Source organism: Heptranchias perlo, chromosome 29 (genome assembly GCF_035084215.1).
Source record: "Heptranchias perlo isolate sHepPer1 chromosome 29, sHepPer1.hap1, whole genome shotgun sequence".
NCBI classification, from domain to species: domain Eukaryota; kingdom Metazoa; phylum Chordata; class Chondrichthyes; order Hexanchiformes; family Hexanchidae; genus Heptranchias; species Heptranchias perlo.
The window spans coordinates 2,352,940-2,377,830 of record NC_090353.1 but is presented as its reverse complement, the minus strand read 5'-3'; the positions used below and the strand labels follow the sequence as shown (position 1 = coordinate 2,377,830).

General features: G+C 47.6%; 1 protein-coding gene across 2 annotated transcripts in view; it reads left to right on the top strand.

Annotated features, from left to right (window-relative positions):
* Positions 1-14,058, top strand: part of LOC137299325 (E3 ubiquitin-protein ligase arkadia-A-like) — a 102,322-nt gene extending 88,264 nt beyond the window's left edge. For both annotated transcript variants that reach the window (XM_067967974.1, XM_067967972.1), the window contains exons 14-15: positions 950-1,078; positions 11,453-14,058. In XM_067967974.1, coding sequence (XP_067824075.1) covers positions 950-1,067 — 118 coding nt within the window. In that variant the 3' untranslated portion in view covers positions 1,068-1,078; positions 11,453-14,058. The remainder of the gene's footprint in view (positions 1-949; positions 1,079-11,452) is intronic.
* Positions 14,059-24,891: the final 10,833 nt, after the last annotated feature.

Here is a 24,891-nt window from a genome sequence, read left to right as displayed (position 1 = left end):
AAAATTCAATTAGGTTTGTTAGACATAATCTACCCTTTACAAATCCATGTTGGCTCTCTCTATTCAGCTGAAATTTCTCTAAGTGCTCAGTCACTCTGTCCTTAATTATAGATTCCAATAACTTCCCCACAGCAGATATTAGACTGACAGGTCTGTAATTTCCTGGTCTCTCTCTCACCTTTCTTAAATAATGGGAACCCTGACTCGAGCTTTATTCTACCCTGCTGCAGCCCAGAGAGAACACAGTGTCACACCAGACTGAGCATCAATCCGCAGACCCATTGGGAGAGACGAGGCACGTCATTTCTGAATACATTCTTGCAGTTTCTTCACCGTTTCTTCGTCGGTCTCTGTGTGACTGCTCCATTTCTGAAGTCTCATTTCTTCCCCATGTCCTGAATTTGCTTGTCTACTAACCTGGTATCGTTACCTCAATTAGAGTCTCAGACTGGTCACCTTGGCACCTTCACCTGATGCCAGTGACCCCGACGTGAAAGTTCTGACCCCAGGTCGTTGCCCTGCCAGCCAATTCCTGTCCCTTTCACTTCCTGTCAATCCTGACATATTCCCAACCGGAGAGACTCCTGGAGGGAGATGAGATATGACGCACCCAGGAGGTTGGGAATGCCGTACCCCAGTAAGGGAGCAGTAATACTCACCTGGTGTTCTTCTTTCCAAAGTTCTTATGCTGCAAATCATTGTCTGTCTGCTAATCTTTTGACCTCTCGAATTCACAAGATGATGTTAGGCTATCATGTAAAGCTTGACCTTTGAGATGTAGAGCCTGTGGCCTGGATTGAACTCTGTGGTTAACTGATCTTTGCTGATATTTACAAACAGAATCTCCCAGTTCATCGGTGGGATATTAAAGCCTTGTGAATCGTGTCAGCATCACTTGGATAATTCGAGCTGCCCAGCCAGCGACAACACTGTTTATTTTTCATTGCAGGCGTCTCCCTTGCATGCACCTCTTCCACCAGATTTGTGTGGACCAGTGGTTGGCCACCAGTAAGAAGTGTCCGATTTGTCGAGTGGACATTGAAGCCCAGCTTCCTGTTGACACCTAACTGACCATAAGGTACGAAAGGTAAAATAGTGCAATTGTTTGGCATGAAATGTTCAGTGGACAGGTGCAGAAACATAGGAACAGGAGTAGGCCATTCAGCCCCTCGTGCCTGCTCCGCCATTTGATAAGATCATGGCTGATCTGTGATCTAACTCCATAAACCTGCCTTTGGACCATATCCCTTAATACCTTTGGTTGCCAAAAAGCTATCTATCTCAGATTTAAATTTAGCAATTGAGCTAGTATCAATTGCCGTTTGCGGAAGAGAGTTCCAAACTTCTACCACCCTTTGTGTGTAGAAATGTTTTCTAATCTCACTCCTGAAAGGTCTGGCTCTAATTTTTAGACTGTGCCCCCTACTCCTAGAATCCCCAACCAGCGGAAATAGTTTCTCTCTATCCACCCTATCTGTTCCCCTTAATATCTTATAAACTTCGATCAGATCACCCCTTAACCTTCAAAACTCGAGAGAATACAACCCCAATTTGTGTAATCTCTCCTCGTAACTTAACCCTTGAAGTTTGGGTATCATTCTAGTAAACCTACGCTGCACTCCCTCCAAGGCCAATATGTCCTTCCGAAGGTGCGGTGCCCAGAACTGCTCACAATACTCTAGGTGCGGTCTAACCAGGGTTTTGTATAGCTGCAGCATAACTTCTGCCCCCTTGTACTCTGGTCCTCTAGATATAAAGGCCAGCATTCCATTAGCCATATTGATTATTTTCTGCACCTGTTCATGACACTTCAATGATCTATGTACCTGAACCCCTAAGTCCCTTTGGACATCCACTGTTTTTAACTTTTTACCATTTAGAAAGTACCCTGTTCTATCCTTTTTTGATCCAAAGTGGATGACCTCACATTTGTCGACATTGAATTCCATTTGCCACAGTTTTGCCCATTCACTTAATCTATCAATATCCCTTTGTAATTTTATGTTTTCATCTACACTGCTTACAATGCCACCAATCTTTGTGTCATCGGCAAACTTAGATATGAGACTTTCTATGCCTTCATCTAAGTCGTTAATAAATATTGTGAATAATTGAGGCCCCAAGACAGATCCCTGCGGGACTCCACTAGTCACATCCTGCCAATGTGAGTACTTACCCATTATCCCTACTCTCTGTCACCTTTCGCTCAGCCAACTTCCTAACCAAGTCTGTACTTTTCCCTCGATTCCATGGGCTTCTAGCTTAGCTAACAGTCTCTTATGTGGGACCTTATCAAATGCCTTCTGGAAGTCCATATAAATAACATTCATTGACATTCCCCTGTCCACTACTTTAGTCACCTCTTCAAAAAATTCAATCAGGTTTGTCAGGCACGACCTACCTTTCACAAATCCATGCTGGCTCTCTCTGATTAACTGAAAATTCTCGAGGTGTTCAGTCACCCTATCCTTAATTGTAGACTCCAGCATTTTCCCCACAACAGCTGTTAGGCTAACTGGTCTATAATTCCCTGGTTTCCCTCTCTCTCCTTTCTTAAAAAGCGGAGTGATATGTGCAATTTTCCAATCCAGAGGGACAGTTCCTGAATCTAGAGAACTTTGAAAGATTATAGTTAGGGCATCTGCAATGTGCTCACCTACTTCCTTTAAAACCCTGGGATGGAAACCATCTGGTCCTGGGGATTTGTCACTCTTTAGTGCTATTATTTTCTTCATTACTGTTGCTTTACTTATGTAAATTTTATCGAGTCCCTGTCCCCGATTCAATATTAGTTTTCTTGAGATTTCCGGCATGCTATCCTCTTTTTCTACTGTAAATACTGACGCAAAGTAATTGTTCAATATGTCCGCCATTTCCCAATTGTCAACGACAATATCCCCACTTTCAGTTTTTAAGGGGCCAACACTGCTCCTGACCACCCTCTTTTTCCTAATATAACTATATAAGTTCTTCGTATTGGTTTTGATATCCCTTGCAAGTTTCTTTTCATACTCTCTTTTTGTAACTCTTACTATCTGTTTTGTGACCCTTGGTTGATCTTTGTTTCTTTCCCATTCGCCAGGATCTGTGCCATTTTTTGCCTTTTTGTATGCCCTTTCCTTATGTCTTATACTGTCCCTTACCTCTTTAGTTGTCCATGGCTTTTTTTTTTGGCAAGTAGAGTTCTTGCCCCTCAGGGGTATAAACCAATTCTGTATCACGTTAAAAGTTTCTTTAAACATTTCCCACTGATCATCAGTCGTTTTATGCATTAACAGATTTGCCCAGTTTACAGTGGACAGTCTCTGTCTCATCCCATTGAAGTTAGCCTTACCCAAGTCTAGAATCTTAGCAGCTGATTCACTTTTTTCCCTTTCAAACACTACATTGAACTCGATCATGTTATGATTGCTATTGGATAGATGTTCATGCACAGTTAAGCCGTTAACTAAATCTGGTTCATTACTCATTACTAAATCTAGTATGACTTGCCCCCTTGTTGCCTCTAGGACATACTGCTGTCGAAAACTATCCCGGACACACTCAAGAAATTCACTGCCTTTCTGACAGTTGCTAGTCTGCTTTTCCCAATCTATGTGAAGGTTAAAGTCCCCCATTAAGACCACTATGCCTTTCTTACACGCTTGTCTAATCTCTGCATTTATACAATCCAGCACTTCAGAGCTGCTGCCAGGGGTCCTATACACAACTCCCACTATAGTCTTAGATCCTTTCCTATTTCTCAATTCAACCCATAAGGTCTCTGTTGGCTGCTTACCTCTCGTTATATCCTCCTTTATCATTGAAGTGATTTCATCTCTAATCACGAAGGCTACTCCTCCCCCTCTTCCATTTTCCCTATCTCTCCTGTAGACATTATAACCCGGTATATTTAGTTCCCAATCCTGACCATTCTGCAGCCATGTCTCAGTAATAACTATCATGTCATACCCTCCAATTTGAATTTGAACCTGTAGTTCATTTAATTTATTCCTTATACTCCGTCATTTGTATATAGAACTCTTAGTTGGGCCACACACCCTAGCCTGACCTTCAGCTTTGATGCTGGGTTAATCGTCTTACGCCTTCTAGTTTTCACTTTATCTGTAGTGCCTAAAGTATATTTTCTTTCCGCTGCTCTACGCTTTTCCCTTTCACTTGTTCTTGAACAACTCTTTGTACTATTTGTATTGTAAATTTCCCTTGGGTCTTCCCCTCTCTTGCTGCTCTAAACTTTACTCCCTTCTGACTCCCCGCTCAGGTTCCCATCCCCCTGCCACTCTAGTTTAAACCTTCCCCAACAGCACCAGCAAACACCCCCGCGAGGACATTGGTCCCGTTTGTACAGGTCCCACCTTCCCCAGAACCGGTCCCAATGTCCCAGGAATCTAAATCCCTCCCTCGTACTCCATTCCTGCAGTCACGCATTCATCCTGTCTATTCTCCTGTTCCTATACTCACTAGCACGTGGCACTGGTAGTAATCCTGAGATCACTACCTTTGAGGTCCTGCTTTTTAATTTATCTCCGAACTCCTTAAATTCACCTTGCAGGAACTCATCCTTTTTTTTAAGCTATGTCGTTGGTACCGATATGGACCACGACTACTGGCTGTTCACCCTCCCCCTCCAGAAACACAACAGGGAAATTGAATGGGCCTTTCTGGGTGTGTTCCTGGTTGTCGAGGGATTGTACAACTGTGTATTCTGCGATATTCAGATAAAACTGCACAGGATTGCATGTTTACAAATTTTGGGTCTGTCTTAGATATTCTCTTGGGTACAGTAGTGCTGGTCACTCCCGGAAGCAGTCCAGCCATCTTCCGACTGCTGAGCAAAGTGGGGAGGGTGAGACAGGAGGACCCCTCGTGATATGATCTGGATATTGTGTCTTTTGCACGTTCCATAGAACCATAGAAAAGATACAGGACAGAAGGGGGCCATTCGGCCCATCGTGTCCGCACCAGCTCAAAGAACAACCAGGTGCCCATTCTAATCCCACCTTCCAGCACCCGGTCCGTAGCCCTGCAGCTTTCAGCACTTTAGGTGCTGGTCCAGGTACTTTTTAAAAGAGTTGAGGGTCCCTGCCTCTACCATCAATTCAGGCAGCGAATTCCATACACCCACCACCCTCTGGGTAAAAAGGTTTTTCCTCATGTCCTCTCTATTCTTTCCACCAATCAGCTTAAATCTAGGTCCTCTAGTTCTTGAACTCTCCGCTAGGGGAAACAGGTACTTCCTGTCTACTCTGTCCAGGCCCCTCATAATTTTGTACACCTCAATCAAGTCACCCCTCAGCCTCCTCTGCTCCAAGGAAAACAACCCCAGCCTATCCAATCTCTCCTCGTAACTGCAATTTTCAAGCCCTGGCCACGTTCTTGTAAATCTTCTCTGCACTCTCTCCAGAGCAATTACGTCCTTCCTGTAATGTGGTGACCACTACTGCGCACAATACTCCAGCTGTGGCCTTACCAGCGTTTTATACAGTTCCATCATTACATCCCTGCTTCTGTATTCTATACCTCGGATAATAATGGAGAGCATTCCGTATGCCTTCTTCACAACCTTATCTACCTGTACTGCCACCTTCAAGGTCTCTCACTTCCTCTACCCTTCTCAACATATTCCCATTTACTGTGTATTAACTTTTACTGTTTGCCCTCCCTAAGTGCATTACCTCACACTTCTCCGGGCTGAACTCCATTTGCCACTTTTCCGCCCACTCCACCAACCCATTGATATCTTCTTGGAGTCTACAGCTGTCCTCTTCACTATCAACTACATAGCCAATTTTTGTGTTGTCTGCAAATTTTTTTTTATTCGTTCATGGGATGTGGGCATCGCTGGCAAGGCCAGCATTTATTGCCCATCCCTAATTGCCCTTGAGAAGGTGGTGGTGAGCCGCCTCCTTGAACCGCTGCAGTCCGTGTGGTGAAGGTTCTCCCACAGTGCTGTTAGGAAGGGAGTTCCAGGATTTTGACCCAGCGACGATGACGGAACGGCGATATATTTCCAAGTCGGGATGGTGTGTGACTTGGAGGGGAACATGCAGGTGGTGTTGTTCCCATGTACCTGCTGCTCTTGTCCTTCCAGTTGGTAGAGGTCGCAGGTTTGGGAGCTGCTGTCGAAGAAGCCTTGGCGAGTTGCTGCAGTGCATCCTGTGGATAGTACACACTGCAGCCACTGTGCGCTGGTGGTGAAGGGAGTGAATGTTTCGGGTGGTGGATGGGGTGCCAATCAAGTGGGCTGCTTTGTCTTGGATGGTGTCGAGCTTCTTGAGTGTTGTTGGAGCTGCACTCATCCAGGCAAGTGGAGAGTATTCCATCACCCTCCTGGCTTGTGCCACGTAGATGGTGGAAAGGCTTTGGGGAGTCAGGAGGTGAGTCACTCGCCGCAGAATACCCAGCCTCTGACCTGCTCTTGTCGCCACAGTATTTATATGGCTAGTCCAGTTAAGTTTCTGGTCAATGGTGACCCCCAGGATGTTGATGGTGGGGGATTCGGCGATGGTAATGCCTTTGAATGTCAAGGGGAGGTGGTTAGACTCTCTCTTGTTGGAGATGGTCATTGCCTGGCACTTGTCTGGCGTGAATGTTACTTGCCACTTATGAGCCCAAGCCTGGATGTTGTCCAGGTCTTGCTGCATGTGGGCTCGGACTGCTTCATTATTTGAGGGGTTGCGAATGGAACTGAACACTTTGCAATCATCAGCGAACATCCCCATTTCTGACCTTATGATGGAGGGAAGGTCATTGATGAAGCAGCTGAAGATGGTTGTGCCTAGGACACTGCCCTGAGGAACTCCTGCAGCAATGTCCTGGGGCTGAGATGATTGGCCTCCAACAATCATCTTCCTTTGTGCTAGGTATGACTCCAGCCACTGGAGAGTTTTCCCTTGATTCCCATTGACTTCAATTTTACTAGGGCTCCTTGGTGCCACACTCGGTCAAATGCTGCCTTGATGTCAAGGGCAGTCACTCTCACCTCACCTCTGGAATTCAGCTCTTTTGTCCATATTTGGACCAAAGCTGTAATGAGGTCTGGAGCCGAGTGGTCCTGGCGGAACCCAAACTGAGCATCGGTGAGCAGGTTATTGGTGAGTAAGTGCCGCTTGATAGCACTGTCGACGACACCTTCCATTACTTTGCTGATGATTGAGTGTAGGCTGATGGGGCGGTAATTGGCCGGATTTGATTTTTCCTGCTTTTTGTGGACAGGACATACCTGGGCAATTTTCCACATTGTCAGGTAGATGCCAGTGTTGTAGCTGTACTTGAACAGCTTGGCTAGAGGCGCAGCTAATTCTGGAGCACAAGTTTTCAGCACTACAGCTGGGATGTTGTCGGGGCCCATAGCCTTTGCTGTATCCAGTGCACTCAGCCATTTCTTGATATCACGTGGAGTGAATCGAATTGGCCGAAGACTGGCTTCTGTGATGGTGGGGATATTGGGAGGAGGCCGAGATGGATCATCCACTCGGCACTTTTGGCTGAAGGTGGTTGCAAACGCTTCAGCCTTGTCTTTTGCAGTCACGTGCTGGACTCCGCCATCTTTGAGGATGGGGATGTTTACAGAGCCTCCTCCTCCCGTTAGTTGTTTAATTGTCCACCACCATTCACGACTGGATGTGGCAGGACTGCAGAGCTTTGATCTGATCCGTTGGTTGTGGAATCGCTTAGCTCTGCCTATAGCATGTTGCTTCCGCTGTTTAGCATGCATGTAGTCCTGAGTTGTAGCTTCACCAGGTTGGCACCTCAGTTCTTACCCTTAACTCCATGTGTGCATCATTGTGGCACTTGAGCCAGTGCCGGAGGGGCGGTGGGCCGGTGCCGGAGGGGCGGTGGGCCGGTGCCGGAGGGGCGGTGGGCCGGTGCCGGAGGGGCGGTGGGCCGGTGCCGGAGGGGCGGTGGGCCGGTGCCGGAGGGGCGGTGGGCCGGTGCCGGAGGGGCGGTGTCATCCAGCAGCCATCCTATCCCCAGCCCCTGCTGTTGAAATCAAACGGAGACGCTGCACTGACAAAGTATGAAAGCATCGTGACAGCTCCCAGCATGTGGGGAATTCACGTGCCTGTCATCAGCTGCACAGTTAGGGAATGGAAGTCTTTGTTATTGATATAAATATACGGTTTACACTTGTGCACACACAATGCCACAAGAGGGAAATTAGTAGCTCAACAACCCTGGAGAATCCAGCATTTCTGAAATTTGATGGCCCTCTCCACCATCTCTGTGGGAATCCTGTTAAATGGTATAAATTGAACTGCCCTTAGAAGGCATTGGTAACTTGCCCGACAGAGGACTGCACAGCAAATTGACTGATGCAATAAATTCCCAGTGGCTCCCTGGAACGAGCCAGTGGGACAAAGATTGAGAGCTGTGGTCATTTTCTGTGCTCAGTGAGAGCTCTTGGTGCTGTCGAGCTTTGCTGTAGATCTGGTTCCAGCAGCGAACTCAGCTCCTCCTAAGTTTCAGGACTGAGATACTGCCTCTTGAGGGCAGTTTTTGCGACTGGACGGCTGTTTCCAGTGGGGTTCCGCAGGGCTCGGTACTGGGTCCTTTGCTTTTTGAGGTATACATTAACGATTTGGACTTAAACGTAAGGGGCATGATTAAGAAATTTGTGGATGACACAAAGATAGGCCGTGCGGTTGATAGTGAGGAGGAAAGCTGTAGACTGCAGGAAGATATCTCTGGACTGGTCAGATGGGCAGAAAAGTGGCAAATGGAATTCAATCTGGAGAAGTGTGAGGTTGGGGAGAGCAAACAAGGCAAAGGAGTACACAATAAATGGGAGGATACTGAGAGGTGTAGAGGAAGTGAGGGACCTTGAGAGGATGCACAGATCCCTAAAGGTAGCAGGACAGGTAGATAAGGTGGTTAAGAAGGCATATGGAATGCTTTCCTTTATTAGCCGAGGCATAGAATGTAAAAGCAGGAAGGTTATGCTGGAACTGTATAAAACACTGGTTAGGCCACAGCTTGAGTACTGTGTACAGTTCTGGTCACCACATTACAGGAATGATATAATTGCACCAGAGAGGGTGCAGAGGAGATTTACAAGGATGTTGCCAGGACTGGAGAATTTTAGCTATGATGACAGATTGGATAGGCTGGGGTTGTTTTCCTTGGAACAGAGGAGGCTGAGGGGAGATTTGATCGAGGTGTACGAAATTATGAGGGGCCTAGATAGAGTGGATAGGGAGGACCTATTTCCCTTAGTGGAGGGGTCAATAACCAGGGGGCATGGATTTACAATAATTGGTAGAAGGATTAGAGCGGAAATGAGGAGAAATGTTTTTACCCAGAGGGTGGTGGGGGTCTGGAACTCACTGCCTGAGGGGGTGGTAGAGGCAGAAACCCTCAACTCATTTGAAAAATACCTGGATGTGCACCTGAAGAGCGGTGACCTGCAGGGCTACGGACCAAATGCTGGAAAGTGGGATTAGGCCGGGTGGCTCGTTTCTCAGCCGGCGCGGACACGATGGGCCGAATGGCCTCCTTCTGTGCCATAAATTTTCTATAATTCTTGCGACACAGCTACTAGGAAAGGTCAAAGTGCAGCTGGGTCTGTATATCCTGCTGGATGAGTGGTGTAAGGATGGCCTGGCTCTCCTCAGATGCTGCCTGGTTAATCCAGCTTCCCTTATGGCCTCCGACTGCTCCTCTTCCTCCAACATCTCGATCATAAAAAGTGGGATTCCCATTGGGATGCCCACTGTGCAGCTTGAAACCTCAGTTCAGCCTAGTACAGTATTGCAGGATGCAGAGGAAAGCTTCCTGAGTATAAAGGTGAAAAAAATAGAAAAATTTTCAGTGAAGTCCACAAATACAGCCAGAAATCTCCACAATCTCACTGAGCCTTGTGCCTTTAATAAAGTTCTTCCACCTCGATGAGCAGGTTTTGGCAAACTGCGCCTTTTAAGCAGTGGCACAGATTCCCAGGGGTGGATGGGAAGATGGCAGTCACCGAGTTTAAGACGAGGGTCGTCTCGATGATGTGTGTGGCTGTCACAGTGAAGACTGGCCCTTCTCCAGTGAGCCCTGAGACTGAACTAACCTTGCGCCAGGCCCTTCTCCAGCAGAAATTCCTCGCTCCAGAAGAGGAAATGGCCGACTTGCACCTTCCGCAACCCAGGAATTGTGGGGCTAATGAGTCTGGGATGAATCAATGGACTTTTATTATCTCCGTTTGAATTAGACTGTGAGGAATGACATTCCACAAACCGGCCCGCCAGGCTTAAATGCACACCTTCAGTGTCAGGGTCATGAACCAGTAAACCCTAATGTGCCCTTGGTGGTTGCAGTATGTGATTTAAAGAGAATTTTAAACCTGTGTGAACCCACTTTGATTTAAAATGTAACTCACTTCCAAATGACTGGTAGAAGGTGGGAAGTGGTGTACCACAGGGATCGGTGCTGGGACCACTGCTGTTCACCATTTACATCAACGATTTGGACTCTGGAATCGGAAGTACAATTTCAAAATTTGGGGATGACACCAAATTGGGGTATATAGTTAATCCTGAGGAGATAAAATACAAGAAGATGTTAATAAACTTGCAGAATGGGTGTGTAATTGGCCAGTAAATTTCAATATAGATAAGTGAGAGGTGATGCATTTTGGTAGGAAGAATAAGGAGGCCACAGACTGCTTGGACAATAAGAATCTAAATGGGGTAGAGGGGCAGAGGAGCAGAGGGATCGGGGGAAACAGATACACAAATCACTAAGAGTAATGATGCAGGTTAATAAGGCCATAAAAAAAGCAAACCAAGCACTGCGGTTTATTTCTAGAGGGATACAATTCAAAAGCAAGGAAGTTATGTTAAACTTGTATAGAACCTTGGTTAGACCACACCCGGAGCACTGTGAACAGTTCTGGTCTCCATATCATAAAAATGACATAGAGGCACTGGAGAAAGTGCAAAAAAGATTTACACAGATGATACCAGACCCGAGAGGATACAATCATCAGTAAAGACAGAACAGACTGGGGTTCTATTCTCTAGAAAAGAGAAGACTGAGAAGTGACCTGATAAAATTATGAAAGGATTCGATAGGGTAGATGTAGAGAAGATGTTTCCACTTGTGGGGGAGACCAGAATTAGAGGTCATAAATATAAGATAATCACTAATAAATCCAGTAGGGAATTCAGGAGAAACTTCTTTCCCCAGAGAGTGGTGAGAATGTGGAACTCGCTCCCACAAGGAGTAGTTGAGGGGAATAGAATAGATACATTTAAGGGGAAGCTGGATAAACACATGAGGGAGAATGGAATAGAAGGATATGTTGATAGGGTGGGAGGAGGCTCGTGTGGAGCATGGACCAGTTGGGCTGAATGACCTGTTTCTGTGCTGTAAATCCTTCCTGTGGTCAACCAAGAGGTGAAAGAAGTGATTCTCGCTGTGGAGACTCCTGAGCTGCTTCACCTGGTGTGTGTGTTTGTGTTTCTAGGGGTTGGTATCGAGTTCCCTGATTACTCCGGAGATTGTGTGATTGAATCTGGAATCTGTATGGAGTCCTCAGCTTGCACTGGCTGGAGTGGAAGAGATTAGACAATGCTTGGACCCAGGTATTCTGACCAGTGTTAACCCTGACGTTCAATGTGCTATTGAAACACCAGCATCTCATCCACAGTGGAAAGGGCCATTGCCTTAAAACAGATCCAAACTCGCTGCTTCTACCAGACATCGTCTCCAGATCAGCATCACGTGGGAACGGACAAAATTCCAAACCAAGGAAAGACCAAAGGATTCCGTGACACTTCCTATTCCCATTGTCCTTCAGTGTCTCTTTTTCTGTTCATCAGCAGTTACCCGGCTGTGCAACTCCGTACTGACTGGAGCTTTAAATGTGCCCCTAGAAATAAACATCTGCCTGAGATGCAAAGAGTTAAATGAACCCGGCCGCTCGCAGTGAAGGAGTTTGATTGTGTGTGATTGAGGCTGGCTAGTGGAGAGAACACACATCAGCCATCAGGAGTAATATAAGGACATGCACTGCCCCTCCCTCTGACTGAACAGGAACAGGGGGAGACAGTTCACCATGAATTTACAGAACGAGAGGGAAGGAAGGCCCAGTACGCAATCGCACCTGGACCTGTGGAACATGTGGCTGCTACACCTGACTCAATCCCACCCTCCAATCCCTGCTCACCAAGGGGAACTGGAGTCGTGGAGGATCAAGGAGATGTTCACAGACAGAGAATACAGCACGTGAACTGCCCCCTCGCCCTGAGCAGAGCATTGACTGAACGCTGGAGATCCCTCTGCATGCAATGATTTTGTCAGATTAATACTTTGCTATCCTGTTTCAGATCTCTTTATTTACTTGTTACCTCCCCAGCTCAGCAGAGAGTTTGTGTGTTAGGGAATCTGCACTGTTCTCGTGGGGAGGAGTGAAGCAGAGCACCTTGTTTCAAAATCCGACTTACAGCCTCACTCTCAGTTAAATACAACAAACAAAAGGGTGGACCCTGGGGGACACTCCACCCCTGACGTTGACCCTGGGGGTCGCTCGTCCCCCGACGTGGACCCTGGGGGACACTCCACCCCTGACGTTGACCCTGGGGGTCGCTCGTCCCCCGATATGGACTGGGGGGTCACTCGTCCCCCGACGTTGACCCTGAGGGTCGCTCGGCCCCCGACATTGACCCTGGGGGTCGCTCGTCCCCTGACGTTGACCCTGGGTGTCACCCCTCCCCCAACACAGACCCTGGGGTCACTGATTCCCTGACGTAGATCCTGGGGGGGGGGTCACTCATCCCCCGATGTAGACCCTGGGGTCACTCGACCCCCATCGTGGACCCCGGGGTCACTGATTCCCCCGACATGGACCCCGGGGTCACTGATTCCCCGACATGGACTCCGGGGTCACTGATTCCCCCGACATGGACCCTGGGGGTCACTGATTTCCCCGACATGGACCCTGGGGGTCACTGATTCCCCGACATGGACCCTGGGGGTCACTGATTCCCCGACATGGACCCTGGGGGTCACTGATTCCCCCGACATGGACCCTGGGGGTCACTGATTTCCCCGACATGGACTCCGGGGTCACTGATTCCCCGACATGGACCCTGGGGGTCACTGATTCCCCGACATGGACCCTGGGGGTCACTGATTCCCCGACATGGACTCCGGGGTCACTGATTCCCCGACATGGACCCTGGGGGTCACTGATTCCCCTGACACGGACCCTGGGGGTCACTGATTCCCCTGACACGGACCCTGGGGGTCACTGATTCCCCCGACGCGGACCCTGGGGGTCACTGATTCCCCCGACATGGACCCTGGGGGTCACTGATTCCCCGACATGGACCCTGGGGGTCACTGATTCCCCCGACATGGACCCCGGGGGTCACTGATTCCCCTGACACGGACCCTGGGGGTCACTGATTCCCCGACATGGACCCTGGGGGTCACTGATTCCCCCGACATGGACCCCGGGGTCACTGATTCCCCGACATGGACCCTGGGGGTCACTGATTCCCCCGACATGGACCCTGGGGGTCACTGATTCCCCCGACATGGACCCTGGGGGTCACTGATTCCCCGACACGGACCCTGGGGATTTAAATGAATGTATAAAATCTCTGCGGATTCTCCAGGAAATTGGAGTCTCTGCCAGCTCTTGAACTGGTCTGAACTGTGACCTCTGGGCCTGGTATCGCTTGATGCTTCTGTAATAGACAGATGGCCGATCTCCTGGGAAGTTCTCTCACTTTACCCGGCTCTCGAGTAGTAAAACGATGTGAAAAGTTCAGTCAGCATTCCTGTAGGAACAGGGTGAGTGAACGTGATACAGGAAATAAAGCACAGAGTTCACGGTCCAGACAAGGCTTTTGGCCCCAATACAAAGCTAATCACTTGTATAGACAGTCACACTAATCGCAGAAAGGTCAATCACTCGTAGATCCAGAAACGTGGAGCGTCTGAAGTCTTCCGGAGGGTTGGTTAGATTTTCTGAGACTACAGTGAGGAGTTTTGTTCCACGTACTGTGTAGTCCCAGTGTATTTTGTAATCAGCATTATGTTTTTGCATAATATCATTTCAGAAAATGAATGTGTCTTGTGTAATTCTTACTGAACCTTTTCTCCACCTCTTACAGAATCATACAGCACAGAAGGAGGCCGTTGGGACCATCATGCTTGTGCTGGCTCTTTGATAGAGCTATCCATTAGTCCCATTGCCTAATAACTCCACAGATCAAAACAGCTCGCTGCCTAAAAAAATTTCCTCATCTCCCCTCTGGTTCTTTTGCCAATTATCTTAAATCTGTGTCCTCTGGTTACCGACCCTCCTGCCACTGGAAACCATTTCTCCCCATCTACTCTATCAAAACCCCTCATAACTTTAAACACCTCTATTGCATCTCCTCTTAACTTTCTTTGCTCTAAGAAGAACTATCCCTATAATAATATACCAATCTCTTGTTGTGGGGTAAGGTGATATTTGACGACGCTTATTGGGAATGTAATTGAGGGCTTGGAGATCCATCCGCTTATGGTCAGGTGTTGGCTGTGGCTCAGGGGTATCACCCTCCTCTCTGAGTCAGGAGGTCGTGGGTTCAAGTCCCACTCCAGAAACTTGAGCACAAAATCTAGGCTGACCCTCCGGTACAGTACAGAGGGAGTGTTGCACTGTCGGAGGTGCCGTCTTTCGGATGAGACGTTAAACCGAGGCCCTATCTGCCCTCTCAGGTGGATGTAAAATATCCCACGACCACTATTCGAAGAAGAGCAGGGAAGTTCTCCCTACTGTTCTGTCCAATATTTACCCCTAAACCAGCATCACTGAAACAGATTATCTGCTCATTATCACATTGCTGTTTGTGGGATCTTGCTGTGCACAAATTGGCTGCCGCATTTCCTACATTCCAACAGTGACTACACTTCAAAAGTACTTCATTGGCTGTAAAGTATTTGGGGCGACCTGAGATGGTGGTCAATTCCTGCCTCATCCCTCCACAGTCAGCCTTACCTAAATTTAAAACCGTGGTTTGTGACTCACCCTCTCCCTCTCAAACCTAATATCGAATTCACTCACATTCTGGTCACTGTTAGCTTGGTGTTCCCTTACCATTAGATTATTGATTAATTCAAGCTCATTATTCATTATTAAATCTACAATGGTCTGTTCTCTCATTGGTTCAAGAACAAACTGTTCCAGACAAACGCCCTGAATACACTCAAGAAATTCACTGCCTTTGGGACATACAGTACAAAAGGAGGCCATTCAGCCCACTGTGCCTGTGCCTGTGCCAGCTCTTTGAAAGAGCTATCCAAATTAGCCCCACTCACCTGCTCTTTCCCCTTTCAGCCATTGTCACCACCATTTCAGGCAGTGCATTCCAGATCATCATAACTCGCTGCGTAAAAAAATTCCCAGTCAACCCAGTTTGACAATACAATATTGCCCACAACTGGAGAAATGGAAAAACTGTCATTCTGATGCAATGTCCTGCAGTACAACAGTAACTATACAGTAACATTGGCTGTAAAGCTTTGGGAAGTCCCGAGGTCATGAAAGCTGCTAGAGAAATGCAAATTCTTTCTTTCAGTAGAGGGTGGTTCGTGACTGGGTGAGAATAAAGGGAAATTTACTCTGAATCTAACCCGTGCTGTATCTGCCCTGGGAGTGTTTGATGGGACACTGTAGAGGGAGCTTCACTCTGTATCTAACCCATGCTGTACCTGCCCTGGGAGTGTTTGATGGGACACTGTAGAGGGAGCTTTACTCTGTATCTAACCCGTGCTGTACCTGCCCTGGGAGTGTTTGATGGGACACTGTAGAGGGAGCTTTACTCTATATCTAACCCTGTACCTGCCCTGGGAGTGCTCGATGGGACAGTGTGAGGGAGCTTCACTCTGTATCTAAACCATGCTGTACCTGCCCTGGGAGTGTTTGATGGGACGGTGTAGAGGGAGCTTTACTCCGTATCTAACCCGTGCTGTACCTGCCCTGGGAGTGTTTGATGGAACAGTGTAGGGGGAGCTTTACTCTGTATCTAACTCGTGCTGTACCTGCCCTGGGAGTGTTTGATGGGACAGTGTGAGGGAGCTTCATTCTGAATCTAACCCGTGCTGTACCTGCCCTGGGAGTGTTTGATGGGACAGTGTGAGGGAGCTTCACTCTGTATCTAAACCATGCTGTACCTGCCCTGGGAGTGTTTGATGGGACAGTGTGAGGGAGCTTCACTCTGTATCTAACCCGTGCTGTACCTGCCCTGGGAGTGTTTGATGGGACAGTGTAGAGGGAGCTTTACTCTACATCTAACCCTGTACCTGCCCTGGGAGTGCTTGATGGGACAGTGTAGAGGGAGCTTCACTCTGTATCTAACCCGTGCTGTACCTGCCCTGGGAGTGTTTGATGGGACAGTGTGAGGGAGCTTCACTCTGTATCTAACTCGTGCTGTACCTGTCCTGGGAGTGTTTGATGGGACGGTGTAGGGGGAGGTTTACTCTGTATCTAACCTGTGCTGTACCTGCCCTGGGAGTGTTTGATGGGACACTGTAGAGGGAGCTTCACTCTATATCTAACCCGTGCTGTACCTGCCCTGGGAGTGTTTGATGGGACACTGTAGAGGGAGCTTTACTCTATATCTAACCGTGTACCTGCCCTGGGAGTGCTCGATGGGACAGTGTGAGGGAGCTTCACTCTGTATCTAAACCATGCTGTACCTGCCCTGGGAGTGTTTGATGGGACAGTGTGAGGGAGCTTCACTCTGTATCTAACTCGTGCTGTACCTGCCCTGGGAGTGTTTGATGGGACAGTGTAGAGGGAGCTTTACTCCGTATCTAACCCGTGCTGTACCTGCTCTGGGAGTGTTTGATGGGACAGTGTAGAGGGAGCTTTACTCTGTATCTAACCCTGTACCTGCCCTGGGAGTGTTTGACGGGACAGTGTAGAGGGAGCTTCACTCTGTATCTAACCCGTGCTGTACCTGCTCTGGGAGTTTTTGATGGGATAGTGTAGAGGGAGCTTTACTCTGTATCTAACCCTGTACCTGCCCTGGGAGTGTTTGACGGGACAGTGCAGAGGGAGCTTCACTCTGTATCTAACCCGTGCTGTACCTGCTCTGGGAGTTTTTGATGGGATAGTGTAGAGGGAGCTTCACTCTGTATCTAACCCTGTACCTGCCCTGGGAGTGTTTGATGGGACAGTGTAGAGGGAGCTTCACTCTGTATCTAACCCGTGCTGTACCTGCTCTGGGAGTGTTTGATGGGACAGTGTAGAGGGAGCTTCACTCTGTATCTAACGCTGTACCTGCCCTGGGAGTGTTTGATGGGACAGTGTAGAGGGAGCTTTACTCCGTATCTAACCCGTGCTGTACCTGCTCTGGGAGTGTTTGATGGGACAGTGTAGAGGGAGCTTTACTCTGTATCTAACCCTGTACCTGCCCTGGGAGTGTTTGACGGGACAGTGTAGAGGGAGCTTCACTCTGTATCTAACCCGTGCTGTACCTGCTCTGGGAGTTTTTGATGGGATAGTGTAGAGGGAGCTTTACTCTGTATCTAACCCTGTACCTGCCCTGGGAGTGTTTGACGGGACAGTGTAGAGGGAGCTTCACTCTGTATCTAACCCGTGCTGTACCTGCTCTGGGAGTTTTTGATGGGATAGTGTAGAGGGAGCTTCACTCTGTATCTAACCCTGTACCTGCCCTGGGAGTGTTTGATGGGACAGTGTAGAGGGAGCTTCACTCTGTATCTAACCCGTGCTGTACCTGCTCTGGGAGTGTTTGATGGGACAGTGTAGAGGGAGCTTCACTCTGTATCTAACCCTGTACCTGCCCTGGGAGTGTTTGATGGGACAGTGTAGAGGGAGCTTTACTCCGTATCTAACCCGTGCTGTACCTGCTCTGGGAGTGTTTGATGGGACAGTGTAGAGGGAGCTTTACTCTGTATCTAACCCTGTACCTGCCCTGGGAGTGTTTGACGGGACAGTGTAGAGGGAGCTTCACTCTGTATCTAACCCGTGCTGTACCTGCTCTGGGAGTTTTTGATGGGATAGTGTAGAGGGAGCTTTACTCTGTATCTAACCCTGTACCTGCCCTGGGAGTGTTTGACGGGACAGTGTAGAGGGAGCTTCACTCTGTATCTAACCCGTGCTGTACCTGCTCTGGGAGTTTTTGATGGGATAGTGTAGAGGGAGCTTCACTCTGTATCTAACCCTGTACCTGCCCTGGGAGTGTTTGATGGGACAGTGTAGAGGGAGCTTCACTCTGTATCTAACCCGTGCTGTACCTGCTCTGGGAGTGTTTGATGCTGTAACTGGTTACTCCCAATAGGAAATGGAACTTAGGAACAGGAGAAGTCTATTCAGCCCCTCGAGCCTTTTCCACCATTCAATTAGATCATGGCTGATCACCTCTCAATCTACTAAACTCCACGGAATACAACCCAAGTTTATGCAATCTGGCCTCATAATTTAACCCTTTTGACCCAGGTATTATTCTGGTGAATCTGCACTGCACCCCCTCCAAGGCCAATATATCCTTCCTGAGGTGCGGTGCCCAGAACAGGACACAATACTTCAGATGGGGTCTAACCAGAGCTTCATATAACTGCAACATAACTTCCTCCCCTTTGTAACCCAGCCTCGTTGAGATAAAGGCCAATATTCCATTAGCCTTTTTGATTACTTTTTGTACCTGTCCTCTAGTACATTTCAGTGATTTGTACACATGGAACTTCCCTTAACTGGAGCACAAGATTCACTGTGTGGTTTTGCTTTTTAGGTTGTTGCCAACTCCTCACAAATCTAATTTGGGGAGAAAGCAGTGCCACAAAATCCTTAGTGCCCAATGACGATGTTTTATTTATTCACTCTCAGGATGTGGGCATCGATGGCAAGGCCACATTTATTACCCAACTCTCGTTGCCCTGAGAAGGTGGTGGTGGGCCGCCTTCTTGAACCGTGTGGTGTGATGGGTCCCGCAGTGGTGTCAGGGAGTTCCAGGATTTGACCCAGAGACAAGTCAGGATGATGTTTGACTGGAAGGGAAACCTCGAGGTGATGGTGTTCCTTTGATCTTGCTGCTCTTGTTCTCCTCGATCGAGGTTGCAGAACTGGGAGGTGCTGTCGATGTAATCTTGGTGAGTTGCTGCTGTGCATCCTGTAGTTAGCACAGACTGCAGCCACAGTGTGCTGATGGTGCAGGGGTAGGGAGTGAGTTCGAGCGAGCTGTTCTGTTCTGGATGATGTTGAGCTCTTTGTGAGTTGGTGCAGCTGCACCAATCTAGGGGTTGGAGAGGCTTTGAGGGGTCAGGAGGTGAGTCACTTGTCACAGAATACCTGATGTCTGACCTTTTATAGAGAGAGTGTTGATGTTCAGTGGTGAGAAAGTTAGTGCTGGTAAAAGAGAAAGGAAGGAGTTGCATTTATATAGCACCTTTCACAACCTCAGGATGTCCCAAAGTGCTTCACAGCCGATGAAGTGTAGTCTGTTGTAATGTAGGAAACACGGCAGCTAATTTGTGCACAGCAAGATCCCACAAACAGCAATGTGATAATAATTAAATCATCTGTGTTTTAGTGGTGTTGGTTGAGGAATAAATATTGGCCAGGATACTGGGGAGAACTCCCCTGCTCTTTTACATCCACCTGAGGGGCCTCGGTTTAAAGCCTCATCCGAAAGGCAGCACCTCCAACAGTGCAGTACTCCCTCAGTGCCGCACTGGGAGTGTCAGCCTGGATTGTGTGCTCAAGTCCCTGGAGTGGGGTTTGAACCCACAAACTCCTGACTCAGAGTCAAGAGTGCTACCCACTGAGCCACGGCTGACACAAGTACCATGTAGTTTACCATGAAGGTCACTGGGGAGGGAGGGGGGGGCTTTCTCTTGTTGGAGTTGATCATTACCCAGCACTTACATGGAATGAATGTCCCTTGTCAGCCTGAGTCTGGGTGTTGTCCAGGTCCTGCTTGTAGGTTGACATGAGCTACTTCATTATTAAAGGAGTTGTAAATGGAATTGAACCCGGTGGAAAAGTCAACGAACAGACCTACTCCTGAGCTTAAGACAGAGGAAGGTTTTTGATGAAGCAGCTGAAGATAGCTGGCCTGAGGAACTCCTGCAGCAATGTCCTGGGGCTGTGAAGATTGGCCTTTAACAACCACAACCATCTCCCTTTGTGCCAGGTACGACTCTGGCCACTGGAGAGTTTCCCCTTGATTCCCACTGACCTCAGTTTTGAGAGAGACCAAGTGGAAAAAAGTAACAATTTGCTCCTGGATATACAGAGGATTCAAAGTATTAAATGCAATGAGCAATTACTAATCGGTATTAGTACATTTTATATCCAATATCATTCTTCTATCTTCTGCACATTCTTCTACACAGGAAAGTTCCTCTCCACTCAGTCTGTCAGTGACACATTAAAAAACAGGAGGTATAATTTGCCGTTCATTCTGATTGAAGCTGGTAGGTCTCCATAGTGATCTCATAGGGTCACAGGTGCAGTGTTTTATAACCTAGGCTTTATACTGTCCATTATACAATATATTGACCAGTATCTCCCTCGACTCACCGACAGCAGTGTGTGGTTATTTTGCGGCCTCACTCCACTTGCTTATACAAATGCAAGAAAAAGTGGAAATTAACAGACTGGGAGAACTATAAAAAGCAACAAAAGGATACAAACAACAACATTTATATAGCGTCTTTAACGTAGTAAAACGTCCCAAGGCGCTTCACAGGAGTGATTATCAAACAAAATTTGACACCAAGCCACATAAGGAGATATTAGGACAGGTGACCAAAAGCTTGGTCAAAGAGGTGGGTTTTAAGAAGCATCTTAAAGGAGGAGAGAGAGGGAGAGAGGCAAAGAGGTTTAGGGAGGGAATTCCAGAGCTTAGAGTCTATGCAGCTGAAGGCACGGCCACCAATGGTGGAGCAATGAAAATCGGGGATGCGCAAGAGGCCAGAATTGAAGGAGTCCAGAGATGTCGGAGGGTTGTGGGGCTGGAGGAGGTTACAGAGATAGGGAGCGGCGAAGCCATGGAGGGATTTGAAAACAAGGATGAGAATTTTAAAATTGAGACATTGCTGGACCGGGAGCCAATGTAGGTCAGTGAGCACAGGGGTGATGGGTGAACAGGACTTGGTCCGAGTTAGGATACGGGCAGCAGGGTTTTGGATGAGCTCAAGTTTATGGAGGGTGGAAGATGGAAGGCCAGCCTGGAGAGCATTGGAATAGTCGAGTCTGGAGGTAACAAAGGCACGGATGAGGGTTTCAGCAGCAGATGAGCTGAGGCGGGGCGGAGACGGGCGATGTTACGGAGGTGGAAGTAGGTGGTCTTGATGCTGGAGAGGATATGTGGTCGGAAGGTCATCTCAGGATCAAATAGGAGGCCATGTTTGCGAACGGTCTGGTTCAGCCTCAGGCAGTGGCCAGGGAGAGGGATGGAGTTGGTGGCCAGGGATTGGAGTTTGCAGCGGGGACCAAAAACAATGGCTTCAGTCTTCCCAATATTTAGTTGGAGGAAATTTTTGCTCATCCAGTACTGGATCTCGGACAAACAATGTGACAAATGAGAGACAGTGGAGGGGTCGAGGGAGGTGGTGGTGGTGAGGTAGAACTGAAAGTAAAATGAGGTACAAAAAGAGAATAACAACAACAACAACTTGCATTTATATAGCACCTTTAACGTAGTAAAACGTCCCAAGGCGCTTCACAGGAGCGATTATCAAACAAAATTTGACACCAAGCCACATAAGGAGATACTAGGACAGGTGACCAAAAGCTTGGTCAAAAAGATAGGTTTTAAGGAGTGTCATAAAAAAGGAGAGAGAGTTAGAGAAATTTAGGGAGGGAATTCCAGAGTTTAGGGCCTAGGCAGCTGAAGGCACGGCCGCCAATGGTGGAAAAAAATTTGCAAAGAATATCAAAGCTAACAGAAAAAGTTTTTATAAATATATTAAGAGAAAGAGAGTGGTAAAGAGTTCTCCCCGGTGTCCTGGGCCAACATTTACCCCTCAACCAACATCACTAAAACAGATTATCCCAGTTCCCTCATTGCGGTTTGTAGGACCTTGCTGTGCGCAAATTGGCTGCTGTGTTTCGACAACAACAACTTGCATTTAGATATCAGCTTTATCACAGTATTCTAGTAGGTACAGCACAGGAGGAGGCCATTCGGCCCATCGTGCCTGTACCGGCTCTTTGAAAGAGCTATCCCACTCCCCTGCTCTTTCCCCATAGCCCTGTAATTTTTTTCCCTTCAAGTATTTATCCAATTCCCTTTTGAAAGTTCCAATTGAATCTATTTCCACCACCCTTTCAGGCAGCGCATTCCAGATCATAACAACTCGCTGAGTAAAAAAATGTTTCCTCATGTCACCTCTGTCTCTTTTTACCGATCACCTGTGTCATCTGTGCCCTCTGATTACTGATCCTTCTGCCACTGGAAACAGTTTCTCTTTATTTACTCTATCGAAACCCTTCATGATTTTGAACATCTCTATCAAATCTCCCCTTAACCTTCTCTGCTCGAAGGAGAACAATCCCAGCTTCTCCAGTCTCTCCACATAACTGAAGTCCCTCATCCCTGGAACCATTCTAGTAAATCTCTTCTGCACCCTCTCTAAGGCCTTGACATCCTTTCTAAAGTGTGGTGTCCAGAATTGAACATAATCCTCCAGCTGAGGCCTCACCGATGTTTTTTAACATAGTAAAACATCACAAGACACGTCACAGGAGCGTAATCAAACAAAATTTGACACCGAGATATTAGGACAGGTGACTAAAAGCTTGGTCAAAGAGGTAGGTTTTAAGGAGCGTCTTAAAGGAGGAGAGAGAGGTTTAAGGAGGAAATTCCAAAGCTTAGGGCCTAGGCAGCTGAAGGCACGGCCGTTGAAGGTCAGTGAGCACAGGGGCGATGGGTGAGCTGAGGCAATGGCGGAGATGGGCGATGTTACAGAGGTGGAAGTAGGCGGTCCTGGTGATGGAGCGGATATGTGGTCAGAGGCTCATCTCAGGGTCAAATAAGATGCCAAGGTTGTGAACGGTCTGGTTCAGCCTCAGACAATGGCCAGGGAGAGGGATGGAGTTGGTGGCTACGGAACGGAGTTTGTGGCAGGGCCGAAGACAATGGCTTTGGTCTTCCCAATATTTAACTGGAGGAAATTTCGGCTCATCCAATACTAGATGTCGGACAAGCAGCATAACAAATCAGAGCGAGTGGAGGGGTCGATGGAGGTGGTGGTGAGGTAGAGCTGGGTGTCGGCAGTGTACATGTTTCCTACATTACAACAGTGACTACACTTAAAAAGTACTTCATTGCCTGTAAAGTGCATTGTGATGTACTGAGGTCATAAAATACACCACATAAATGCAGATTTGTTCTTTGTTTTAGAAAAATTAGATATTTTATGCATTTCTAGAATATGAGTGAGTTTTGGTAGGACGAATGAGGAGAGGCAATATAAACTAAATGGTAGAATTTTAAAAGCAGTGCAAGAACAGGGAGACCTGGAGGTATACGTACACAAATCTTTGAAGGTGCAGGACAAGTTGAGAAGGCTTTTAAAAAAGCATATGGGATCCTGGGCTTTATTAATAGAGTACAAAAGCAAGGAAGTTATTCTAAACCTTTATAAATCACTGGTTAGGCCGCAGCTCGAGTACTGTGTTCAATTCTGGGCACCACACATAAGGGAGGATGTCAAGGCCTTGGAGAGGGTGCAGAGGAGATTTACTGGAATGGTACCAGGGATGAGGGACTTCAGTTACGTGGATAGACTGGAGAAGCTGGGATTATTCTCCTTAAAGCAGAGAAGGTTAAGGGGAGATTTGATAGAGGTGTTCAAAATCATAAAGGGTTTTTATAGAGTAAAAAGGTCGGTAATCAGAGGGCACAGATATACGGTAATACAGTAACATTCACGCCAGACAAGTGCCAGGCAATGACCATCTCCAACAAGAGAGAGTCTAACCACCTCCCCTTGACATTCAACGGCATTACCATCGCCGAATCCCCCACCATCAACATCCTGGGGATCACCATTGACCAGAAACTTAGTTGGACCCGCCACATAAATACTGTGGCTACAAGAGCAGGTCAGAGGCTGGGTATTCTGCGGCGAGTGACTCACCTCCTGACTCCCCAAAGCCTTTCCACCATCTACAAGGCACAAGTCAGGAGTGTGATGGAATACCCTCCAAGTCACACACCATCCTGACTTGGAAATATATCGCCGTTCCTTCATCATCGCTGGGTCAAAATCCTGGAACTCCCTTCCTAACAGCACTGTGGGAGAACCGTCACCACACGGACTGCAGCGGTTCAAGAAGGCGGCTCACCACCACCTTCTCAAGGGCAATTAGGGATGGGCAATAAATGCCGGCCTCGTCAGCGACGCCCACATCCCATGAACGAATAAAAAAATTGTCAAAAGAGCCAGTGGCGAAAGGAGAAATATTCTTATGCAGCGAGTTGTTCTGATCTGGAATGCACGGCCTGAATGGGTGGTGGAGGCAGATTCAATAATAACTTTCAAAAGGGAATAAATACTTAAAGGGGAAAAAATTGTAGGGCTATAGGGAAAAAGCAGGGGAATGGGACTAATTGGATAGCTCTTTTTCAAAGAGCCGGCACAGGCACGATGGGCTGAACGGCCTCTTTCTGTCTTGTATCATTCTATGATTCGATGGTTAGATATGAACGCTTGTTGGAAATTTATCTAAAGGCCTACAAGGGATTTAGAAAGGACCGAATATATCAGAAAAGTGAAAGGGTTTCTACATTTATCTGATACATGCAGAATAGCATCAGATTCTGCACAATAACAGCAGTAAATATCCTGATTTCAAATTTGCCCCGTGCTCGACAGTGTAGTGAGAGTCTCTATCAACTGTCTGTAACACACTGCGGTGCTCACTTGTGACCCTAT